Genomic DNA, 12,333 nt, shown 5'->3' with positions numbered 1-12,333 from the left:
CTTTGAGATGCTGTTTCTACCTCATGGCGTTACTTTATCCTTTCCTCTTCTCAACTTTGACCTGTTAGCAACATTTAGAGACACAAACTGCATAAACCCATAGCGTTTCTTCAAAACAGCTTTATAAGACACTGTATCATGATACACTTTCTTCATTAAAAAAGGCCACTACAGTATAAAACGATGCCACCTTTCATTGGAATAGTAGATGATATTTAAAGATTTTAAAGCAGTGCCATCTAGTGGCCTTTCAAAATGAAGATGGTGTATCATGATACAGTGTATTTCTGTGTGGTCCTAGTGCCTCCAGTCGACCAGTAAATGAAAAATGTGAATTTAAAAATGTGTTTGCTTTAAATTCAGGTGTTGATTTTGTACTTTTATTATCATTATTATATACGTTTTTAGTATCTTTGACTTAACATAAATCTTATTTTTAAATGTATAGAAAAAAAAAGAATCTTGGAACAATTTGAAAAATGTGTTTTCAACTTTTATATACAAGTAACTCTTGATTAAGGATATTAAGAGTAGCAAGCATATATTTATATATAAAATATTTTTTTTGTTTAACATACCAAAGTATTTTGTTACAACAAAATACGGCATATATGGTAAAAGGTAAAAATTTGTTAAGCATTCAATTTTTTAAAAACTAAGAAGAAAAATCGACCTAAAGGGTAAATGCTTGTTATTTATATTGTTATTTAATATATAATAACTATGAGATTGTTGTGTCGTGTGTGTAGATTTTGTGCCTTGGTGAAGCGGCGTGCTGAAGGCGCCCCACCTGGCGGCGCCCGAATGGTGCCCTGCTGCTCCGACTTCGCCCCCCCGTCCCACCGCTGCCTGCCCACAGACGTTGACCCGGAGCTGGTGTATCTATGTCGGCACGTCTACGACTTCCGCTACGGACGCATCCTGAAGAACCTGCAGTAGGAAGTGCGGGTCCGCCCCCCTGCCCTGTCAATCATCATCACTCCTGGTCCTGCAGGAGCTGAAGGACTTGACTGACTGACCGACCCAACCCCCCCTTATCACTCCCCCCATGTGAGGGCGGCGGGCGGGAGAGGGGAGGAGGGGGGGAGGGTACGACAGATGAAGCGTTTATGAAGCACAGATCCCTTTAGTTGACCGAGGAAAACGATTGGTTCCCGACACTTCCTGGTTTTTTGGGTTCAGGAAGTGAAGTTTCATTCATCAGCTTTCACCACAACGAGAGCCAGGAGCGTTCTCACTCCGACCCACCCCTCGCCTGCCATGGAATGCCGAACGCCAGGCTCGACCGGTGTGTCCCCCCTGTGGGCGTCTCAGCGCCACAATCATGTTTCGTTTCCATTAGTGACCGGCGGCTTCCCCGGGACGGTCCGGTTCCCGAGGAACACAAGAGGGTGGTCTTTAAGTCCTCCTGATTTCAGCTTAACTCCGGCGAGTGTCGAGGGAGAGGGCGGGCGGGAGCGTTGTCACTGTGGATAACGTTTTTTTTTTTTTTTAGGAGGCTTTTAGGCAATCAAACCAAACGAGCAGCTTTAGAGGAACCTCTCGCTCTCTCTCTCTCTTTTCTCTCTCTCTCTCTCTCTCCTTCCGTCCTCCGATGGAGATGTTTTCATCTCCACTCGAGCTAAATGACGGAACATGAAAGAGGTTTGTCAGGCAGATCTTTTGCTCGCCACTTAAGAGGAGGGTTGATTTTAGTGTCTCAGGCCAGGAACCCCCAGACTTTAGAGATGGATCCCATGAAGAGACGCCTGGTGGAATTATAACCACCTTTTCATCGTTCCGCACAAGCTCTTCTTTTGACACAACGATAACAAAGAGCTGCCGGTTCAAAAATCTGTGTCCGCTTCAGGTCGTTTGTAGTCCTGGATCTCAGAAAATCATGACGGATATATTCACGATATCACCACGGCCTTTCTGAATATTGACGAATGATTCACACCAGAATAACTTTCTTTAAAAACCCTCATATTACGTCATCGATCACAGAAAATAGTGGCTTGACATGAGGCGGCTGGAAGTATGAAAAACACTTTTTCAAAGTGTACGAAGCTGTATTTAAGGAAAAGGCTAAATGACAAAGCTACAGCTAATAGCATAGCTCATGCTATTGACAGAGCTAAAGCGTATGACTTAGCTAAAGCTATTGACCAAGCTAAAGCTAATGACATAGCTCAGCTATCGACAAAGCTTATGCTTATTAATTAGCTGAAGCTATTGACAAAGCGAAAGCTAATTTCTTAGCTAAAGCTATTGACAAAGCGAAAGCTAATTTCCTAGCTAAAGCCATTGACAAAGCTAAAGCTAATGACATAGCTCAGCTATTGACAAAGCTTAAGCTCATTTCTTAGCTAAAGCTATTGACAAAGCGAAAGCTAATTTCTTAGCTAAAGCTATTGACATTGCTCAAGCTAATGACATAGCCAAAGCTGTCGACCAAGCTAAAGCTAATTGGTTAGCTGAAGCTTTTTGACAAAGCTAATGATTTGACTGCAAATTGGCAAAGATTAAGCTAGTGACATAGCTAAAGCTAAAGCTAATCAAGTAGCAAAAGCTATTGACAAAGATAACAATTTGGCCAAAGCTATTGACCAAGCTAATGACAACGCTGACGTTGATGCTGAAGCTAATGAAATGGCTCAAACTATTGAAAAAGTCCAAGCTAATGATATAGCAAAGCTAAAGATAATGAAATAGCTCAAGATATTGACAAAAATGAAGCTTTTAAGAAAGCGAAAGAAAATAACAAATGTTAATGATGAAGCTGAAACTATTTACAAAGTAAAGCTAACTATAAACCTTACGCTAACAATTTTAGAAATGGAGGCTTTTGTGAAAGACCACAGTTGTTTTTGTCGTCGCATATTTCACGTTACATGGAGGATCGGATTAATGTTGAAAATTTGTATAATTCCAATAATTCTATGAAATCCTTATTTATTGTATCGTATTTAATTTGTTATTAGAGGATTCAAAAAATATTTATCGTTTTTAAATTAAACTCTTGAATATCTTGCAGCTCTAAAATAACCGTTTATTAGAAAACAAGAGAGTACATAACTATAGGGTAAAGACGTCTAATTATTTGAAAATGTTCATGCCACAAACAGGAAGTGTAGGAAATATGCAGTAGTTTATTTTGAATATCAGTGCCAACAATTAACTACAGCCATATCTTTTTGAAAAGGGCCTCTTTACAAGTACCCCGGTAGTATTTCTGGCCAGCTGCAGTAGTAGTAGTTCCATTCAGTGATCCATTGGCTTTTCTCAGTTAACCTAATACTATAGTTTTATATTAAAATAGCTTCTTATTCTTAATATAGTTAACCTTTAAACGACCCTCTCTACTGACCCCTGTGGTCATTCCATAGAACTACTTTACCTAAAACAAGCCAAAGGACGTCCTGTTGCTACTTTTTTCCATCCTTATATTGCACTAATTCATTCCTTGGACCGACTGGTCCTCTTTCCTCTGGTTCTTCACCTGAATCGAGTTATGGCGCCGGTGAAGGATGAGTCAGAGGACATCCTTTTTGACCCAAAACTTACGAGTCATTAATATGTTGTTTTTTTTCACTTGCAGAAGTATAAATATTTGGTCGTGTGTGTGTAGTCCTAAAAGGGATCTGTGAGGCGATCGTAGCTCCATGTTAGGCAGTGTGTGTGTGCGTGTGTGTGTGTGTGTGTGTGTGTGTGTGTGTGTGTGTGTGTGTGTGTGTGTGTGTGTGTGTGTGTGTGTCGGGTTGTTGCCTTTTCAACCCTGTCGGAAGTGGAGTAAAGTTAGCGAGTATATATATCATAATTTCACATTGGATTATAACCTGAAGCCATCGACGACTCTACTGGAGCGAAATCCTGATTCTAATGATCATATTTCTATAATTGCCCAGATTCAAAGACGTAATATATATAAATATAAAGATATATTCTCCTACTTTACATTGTCTCCTTATTAAGAATATTTTATTATGTCAATTTCCTAAAGTGGCAATATTTTTTTAGAAGGACTATTTTTAAACTGAACCAATCCTGAAAAAAAAGAAGGTATTTCCCAATGAAATTTGACCAAATGAAAGAATCACAGAACGATGTCATCGCGGAGAGAGTCGTGTATCGAGGTGTATATATCTTGAGTTTACTCCAGGAGGCGCTCTTTTCTTTTTGGATTCGAACAATAATGCTGATGCACAGTGTGTTGGTATATTTTGCGAGATCTGTAATATTTTTTTTTTTATTTAAGACGCATATTTAACGAAAACATGATATATATCGAGAATTGAATTTTAAGTTATTTAAAAATGTTGTCGATCTGATATATACTACTTCCTGTTTATTTTGTCGTCAGGATAGAGTTTATTTGGTAGAGTTCTAAGGGTAGGGTTGAGGCTTTGGCAAAAATTTGAGGACCACCGATAATTTGAGGGTTCCTTGGGACTGCCCTCCTGTCCAGGGTGTCCCTGCCTCCTGCCCCAATTTGCAAAAAAAATATTTATGGACCAATATTACCAGAAAATTATATTCTCTAAAATATATAGCAAAAGTTTCCCCTCCATAAACCTTTTTTAAATGTAGCCTCATCTATCTTATATCAGTTTACCTGGTGTTTTGCTAATGCTAACAACATATGCTTTGTTTTCTGCTGAGATCGTGAAATAATGGATTTACAAGAGATTCCTCTGTTTGTCTTACAGTTATTTTAATTATTTGATGATTAATACATTAATATAATGTTGACTTTAGATTTCAGAAACCACCCTTTTTTATATACTTAATGTAATATATATTTAATTTAAATTCCATCTTAAGCGATCGAAGGTGGTTCTTAACATTTTGCCAAAACTGTAACTGGTGTTAGAAAACGTTGTGATCAGTTAATCGATCTAAAAGACGCCCCGGTAGATCAAGTATGTCTAGTTCAAAAAACGTTTTTTCAATTCGATCCACCAGATTGGTTCCCATCTGAATTAAAAGATACGATAAAGTCCGTTTTCCTTCAGATGAGCTCGACCTCTGCACGGTCCGGATCTGCTGGCCTTTTTCCTTCCAGACGTGTGTTGATGTTGTCATGCTGATCAGGAGTCTTAGTAGTGCGCCCCCTGCTGGCTGTCCCTCCTTGTTCTAATAGATGATGGGTCAGGAGGACATGGCCTTGAGTGGTCCCCACACCCACCACCCACCACCCACCCCACCTCGTGCTGGCCAGCCTTGAATCAAAGCATGGACTAGATTGTATGTTCTTATTTATGTGACTTGATTTCATAGCAGCTTTGCATGCACTTAGTGGCAGAAGCGCCATGACTCTCAGGCCGGGCCAGCACTCAGGAGAGGACGGCGTCCAAACACTCCACAAGGTCAAAAACCCATGAGATTCAGCTTCCTGTGGTCCGTAGATGCTTAATGTTCGACATATATTTTGATATATTTGGAGGAAAAAGCGGGATATAAAGCTAGATATTTTTTGGAGTAGAGAAGCAAAACGTGTGTATGATATTGTCACTTTGTCATGCTCTCTGAAATGATTTTTTTGAAGGCTTATATAACATACCTACTGATTTATTGTTTATGGAAAGAATATTTATAAATTTGAAGTTCTTTGTGAAAAAAAAAAAAGTTGTGTGTGTTTTTTATTCATCACAATTCAAAATTAAATGAAGTGGATAAATGTACCGGATACATAAACGAGAAGTGAGGAAATAAAGATGAAGGCAAAAATGAAAGAAAGGGAAAAGATGCATGTTTTATTCATAAATACGGAACTCGGTAAACAAACATGAAAATAGCGACACATTAAAACTAGAAAAGGTAGAAATACAATAATAATAATATGATAATACCATCATCAAGTTTAAAAAACAAATTAAAAAAAAGATTGATATTTGTAGATACTGTGTACATTTCAATTTCAGTACTTTTCCTTCTGGTTTATCAACGAAAAGTCTCATAGTAAAGCAGACCTTCATGATAATAATAATGATAATTTAAAGCACGTCACTCATGTAGTAGAACTATCCAGTGTTTATTGTTATACGTTTATTCACTACGTAACTTGTCTGTCACAGACAGTGTTTTCATATGAAGTACTGAGATACGTCTTGAGCACAAAACCAGAAACTGACACGACAAGATCCTTTATCTCAATGAATGTGCAAGTGTTCTGTGACCACGGAGATTCTATGGCATTGCAGTTACACTGTTCTGACACTTGGGGGAGCCAGAAACAATACTTAAAATCTTACATATTGCTGCTTTAAAAAACAAAACTATTTACTTGATCGACCAACGACCAGATACATATTTTCAGTGGAATTTCAATGTATCATTGTAAGAAAATAAGAACGTCCACTCGTTCGTTTCTTAGTGAACAATCGTCAAGTCTTGTATCTTCGATATTTCTCCTTCTTTCATGACGAACAGTTCATGACTTCAGTCCGAGTATGAATAAACACTTGCCTGTTTTCTGCCTCATAATAGCTACAATACTTGGACTTGTCCAATCAAATCAAAGGCTCCTCTTGTTAGATTCTAGATTCTCTCGGCAGATTCTTTTCTGTTGAAAACTAAGGCTTTTGACATGTTTGTCAACATTATTTAGCGCCTTCACACTCACTCACTTTATAAATAATGAGCGTTTTGTCAAATCTAAATGGATTTGGACGTCACACAGCATCATTTATTGAAGGGAGGGAAGGTGATCTTCAAAGATTAAGATACACATAGTATTTGCGCATTAGGAAAAATTTAAGTTGGCAAAGTAGTTCACATGAAAAGATGAAACATTTATACGAAATATATCAGGAAATAGCTCATATTAAAAATAAAAAAACATAATGAAAAACATTAAATAATATAATTAGGTTAAAATAATAATAAATAAACACAATAAAAAAATGGTACACAAAAAAGCTGAAGTAAAGAAAGTGAAAATGTTGAAAGAAAAACACACAAAGGCTGATATACATAAATGTATGAGTGGAGAATGTAATATTATTGTAAATAACTGAAACATAATACAATACATTTAATTAAATATTTGGTAAAATATAGTAATTTTGGTCTTAACTTTTAAAACACATTTATATTACCTTCATAAATGTCCCTCTATCGTGACATTGTGTTTGTATCGTATTTTTATTAACTTCACAACGATACTTTTGTCAAATAAAAAAAATCGAGTTAAAGGTGTCATGACCCGCACGTTCCACAGGAGGTCAGCAGTGAGTCGCCTGTCAGTGCCTCAGTGAAGCCACAATTACCGACAGCACTAACGAGAGCGTGTTCATCTGTTCATTCTAATACCGACAGGTGTAAACACTCCTCTCTCTCTCCTCCGTCAACGCACTCATTATCTGGCCTTCATCCCCGTCCGAGGCCTCGTGGTATTAGGAGCGGCGTGCACGCGCGCACACACACACACACAGACTTGGCACAAGTGTCGGTTACAGGATAACAGCCGCGGAGCAGCTGATTAGTTTCTCATCGTAACATAGCAACAGACGCTGATCCCTCGAGTCTGTGCGAGACACGAGGCCGTGTCGTCGTCAGAGCGCGACAGGATCCATGACGACACCACAGGGGGTCAAACATGAAGATCCATTAACCCCGTTTGATGACGCACGTCGATGTGAAATACACAGTGAAGTGTTGTCATATTACTGATTTATCAACTAAAATAATAGATCAATAGCTGTTTAGATGAACATACAACACACTTAATGAACTTATTTCATTTACAAAATATTGTTTACTTAATATACTATATTATTTAGAATTGCCCAGTGAAACAAATAGTAGTAGAAAATGTGTGTTACTTGTGCTTTAATTTAAGTTGTTTCATTGTTATTTTCCTGTAATATTTGTTTTATTATTCAGGTACTTCAATCCACATTAATATTATATTATTATTTTAAATATTATTTCCATCAATTAACTATGCCAAACCTTCATTTATGTTCTATTATAAACTAATACTATAGTTTTCTAATACAATTGTTTGAACTAAAAATACCCATTTTTTCATTGCCTACTCCTGTGGTTCCATAGAACTACTTTAATAATCTCTTCTCTATTAAACGTATTATTAAAAAATGTTTTATTGTATTATTTGTGGGCATATATGGATGGGATTAGATCTCCCTAAAAACAGTAAACGGTAACTCAGCTGTTACTCAGTACTTGAGTAGTGTATTCATCAATCACATTTTAATAATTACTCTTTATTAATTTACTAATATTACTCAAAAGTAAGAGTGCTTTTACTTGAGTAGATTTTTCCCCCCTAAGTCTATATTTATGATCGTAATTCGTGATATAACGTTAGCCGTGTGAGAAACACTCCCCTCTGCTGGACCTAGTTGCAAATGCAGGCGGATTAAACAAAACTAAAATCGCTTTTTAAAGTGAAAAATTTTCATATATTTGATTAGCCGTAAAATACCCATTTCAATCACAGAAGGGTAGAATCTTAATATACACACATACAAACAATATTAAATTAACGCTTTGAAACTGACCTGTAGAAAGTGCAGCCCGGGGGCCACATGCGAGCCCTTGACTGTATTTACGTGGCCCTCGGGAGGTCAAAGATCAAGCAGGAACTATTTTATATAGTGTTTATTCATATTATTTATAACTAGTCCCTATATATGTCTGAATTGACTGTTTTCCGCTTCTGATATATTTGTCAGTATCTATTGCCCCTTAAAAATATTTAAATAAATGCTGTTGATTTTTTTCAAATATAATTTTTAGAAAATATATTAAAACAAATGCCTTTTTAAAGCAAATTTAAGGTAAGGTAAGGTAAGGTAAAACTTTACTGATCCCTCAGGAGGTCTCCTTCGGGAAATTGTTTTTTACTAATAGCCAGCAATTTTTCATAAACAATAAAAAAGAATACATAAAAAATAAAATAAGAAGAAGAACATAAAGAGAAGAACAAGATGACACAATCTAAGTCTAAAGATAAAAACAAAGAACATAGGTCAAAGAAAAACAACAAAGACAAATGATACAAAGACTAACATAGAACAGAACATCCAGATACTTTTACTCCACTCCTGCCCCCGAACTCAGAATTGTACAATTTAATAGCCCGAGGGATGAATGAGTCCCTGAGTCTATTTGTTTTGCACCTGGGTAGGAGCATTCGTGCACTCATTCTGCTTCTCTGCTCACTGATGAAAGTGCTGAGAGGATGACTGTTTATGATTTACAATTTTTTCATCAATTGATTTTGTACTTTTTGCTCCTTCATTTTTGCTTGATGGCCCTTTTTTTTAAAAGCTACTTTAAAGTAAATTAATGTCCGATTAAAAACAGCAAAGTTATCAAAATACAAAGTTAAAATCGAAAGAAGAACATGTAAATTAATCAAACAAATACAATATTTCCATTTATTTTTCCAAATGTATTAAAATGTGGCCTCATCACTGTTCCAAAACAAAATTAATTCAAATTAAATATAGTCACGATGACGTTTATCTTACAGAGTGCATTATGGGAATTGATTTTTAATTTGTGAAATTACTCTTTAGTGTCTATGAACTTTTAAAAATATTATTATACAGAAGTATAGAGAGAAGTATTTCTTGAGTTTACCATTGCAGGAAATAAAATTAAAAACAAACACATTAACTGGATGGTTTAAGTTAATTACAAGGTAATTACAGTCCAATAGTATCAACGCCTGACCTTAGATCAGCAGAATAAAATGCTTACTTAAAAAAAAAAGAAATTAAATCCAATCATACGAATGCGAACTCATCAGAAAGGCAGATTTAAGAGTCTGCGGTACAATCGCATAAATGGCTTTTCATCTGCTTGTGTCGTCTCTACGTCTCTGTGGCTCTAATTACTACTTACTGCGTCTCCATGACTGTAATTCATCAAGTTGTTCTCGCTAATCTCTGGATGGAATCATCTCGACTGAAGGGCCACTGCTGCTTCATCCCCTGTAAGCTCCTGGATCTGTGTGATCGTCCCAGAAGTTTTCAGGGAGAAGCAAATTTGTTTGGAGTGTCTCCTGCTGAGAGCTTCTAGCAGCTGCTCAATAGATGCTACGATGACGCCAAAGAATTTTGTTCTTTTGAGAACTTTTCTAAGTGGTCACATGATCACAGCTACAACTACTCTGTGTGTTCTTTGAGCTACAATAGTGATCTTAAGAGAATCCTTGACTTAAGCCGCACGGTTGGAAGATTGAACATGTTTGTTTCTGGCTCCCCCTGCTGAATACTGAAATTACAAGTGAATTAGGAACTGAAGCGTCTCCAGCAACAATGTCTGCTCTTGTTTGTTTTAGTTTTTTCTTTCTTTCTGGAAATTTAAAAAAAAAAGTTTTATAGCCAAGATGGAAATGAATGCAACCACCGTCCCGCTGCTGACAGGTGGTCACACGGGTCAAAACAACCCTGGTTGTGTCTCAAATAGAAACCTACCATTTAAAAAAAAAGGAAAAATATCTAAAAAAGTTTCCTAGTGAAGCTTTAATATATATTTGTTATCAAAGCACTCAGAAAGTGCATAAATCAGCCAAGGGGCGAAGCATTCACACAATTGAGATCCTGTTTTCTTCTGACCTAAACTTTGTGCCGCTTCTCCTCCCACAAATTTTATCCGATTTGAACCATTAAAAATTTCCTTCCAGTTTGACCTATTACTTATACTTTTACGACGAATTCTACTACTACTTCCACTACTACTTCTACTACTCATACTACTACTACTTATACTTTTGCTACTAATTCTACTACTACTTTTACTTTCCTACTACTTCTACCTTTACTACAAATTCCACTTCTTCTACTTTAAATACCAATTCCACTAACACTTCCACGACTACTTCTACTACTAATACTACTACTAATACTACTACTGCACAGCTACAGCTACGGCCAGCATTCACACTGCATTTTCTTCTGGAAATGCACTCTTTCTAGTTTCACATGACTTTATGAAACATAAAGCGTCATCAAATAATAATAAAAAAGTGTGAGTCACATGGTCACACAGAAGCTCTACACACAGATAACAACACACAATAAGACACACAATGTGTTCTGGAGTCTGAGCCCGACAGCTTACCAGGTTCCTAATCTCTGCTCTGACCTCACCCGCTCCACCCGACCTCCTGCGAGAGAGTGGGTGAGGACGAGGGGGGGAGGGTTTAGTGAAGGTGAGTCGCTCGGCGCCGCGAGAGTCGGGAGAAAACTCTTGAGAGACGGTCGATGGCGGCGGGCGCAGAAGACGAGGACGCTCACATGGAGGACCTGCTGGACCAGAGTCTGGGGATGGAGGAGTCTGGCCTCGGCCTTCACCATCACAGGTCGTCGCTGAGGAACAGTTACCATGGCGACGCTCTGCTGGCGCCTGACACCGACTTCATGACAGGTAAAGAAGGAACACTTGAGAAATAAAAGTTCATCTTAGAAGCAGCTGAACATGAACACAAATATCACCCATCTGTGTGTGTGTAGTTGTGTGTGTTTGTGGGTGTTTTTGTGAAGGTGTGTGTGAGTGTCGTTGTATAGATGAGGGTGTGTAGGGGTTTATATAGGTGTGTGTGACTGTGCAAGTGTTTTTGTGTATGTTAAGTGTGTGTCAGTCAGTAGATGTGTGTAGATGAGTGTATGTATGTACATGTTTTGTGTAGGTGTATTTGTTTTTGTGAACGTGTAGGTGTTTTTGTGTAGGTGTGTGAATGTATGTACATGTTTTTGTGTAGCTGTATGTGCCTTTTGTGTGGGTGTGCACATAGGTATGTGTGTACGTATGTATTTTTGCGTAGGTGTATGTGTTTTTGTGTAGGTGTGTATGTATGAATGTACATATTTTTGTGTAGGTGTATGTGTTTTTGTGTAGGTGTGTATGTATGAATGTACATGTTTTTGTGTAGGTGTATGTGTTTTTGTGTAGGTGTATGTGTTTTTGTGTAGGTGTGTATGTATGAATGTACATGTTTTTGTGTAGGTGTATGTGTTTTTGTGTAGGTGTGTGTACACGTGAGTTTTTGTAAGTGTGTATGAGTTTTTGTGCAGGTGTATGTTTTTGTGTATGTGGGTGTTAATTGAGTGTGTGTGTGAGGGTGAAGGTGAGTATGTAGGTGTATACATAGCATACATATATAGATTAAAATATATATATTTTTAAACTTTTTCAATAACAATATCACATTTCTAATCAAAGCACAACTGAACTATATTGTCAATTGACTTTCCAAAACACAATATCACAAACCAAAGACGAAAATGTCCATATCTTGTGGAATAATATGATATAAAACACATTTTCATTTACTTATAGATCTATTTTAAACGATGGTGTTTCCTTGTGAACCAA

The 12,333-nt window shown here is 37.2% G+C and overlaps 1 protein-coding gene across 3 annotated transcripts in view; it reads left to right on the top strand.

Annotated features, from left to right (window-relative positions):
* The window catches only part of LOC148062327 (bromo adjacent homology domain-containing 1 protein), a 47,297-nt gene extending 46,242 nt beyond the window's left edge, over positions 1 to 1,055 (top strand). For all 3 annotated transcript variants that reach the window (XM_087778743.1, XM_087778744.1, XM_087778745.1), the window contains exon 7: positions 750 to 1,055. In XM_087778743.1, coding sequence (XP_087634869.1) covers positions 750 to 939 — 190 coding nt within the window. In that variant the 3' untranslated portion in view covers positions 940 to 1,055. The remainder of the gene's footprint in view (positions 1 to 749) is intronic.
* Positions 1,056 to 12,333: the final 11,278 nt, after the last annotated feature.

This window comes from Callionymus lyra, chromosome 17 (assembly GCF_982586985.1).
Source record: "Callionymus lyra chromosome 17, fCalLyr1.hap1.1, whole genome shotgun sequence".
In the NCBI taxonomy this organism is placed as follows: Eukaryota; Metazoa; Chordata; class Actinopteri; order Syngnathiformes; family Callionymidae; genus Callionymus; species Callionymus lyra.
Note: the sequence above shows the minus strand (reverse complement) of the source record. Positions and strands in the feature narration are given on the sequence as shown.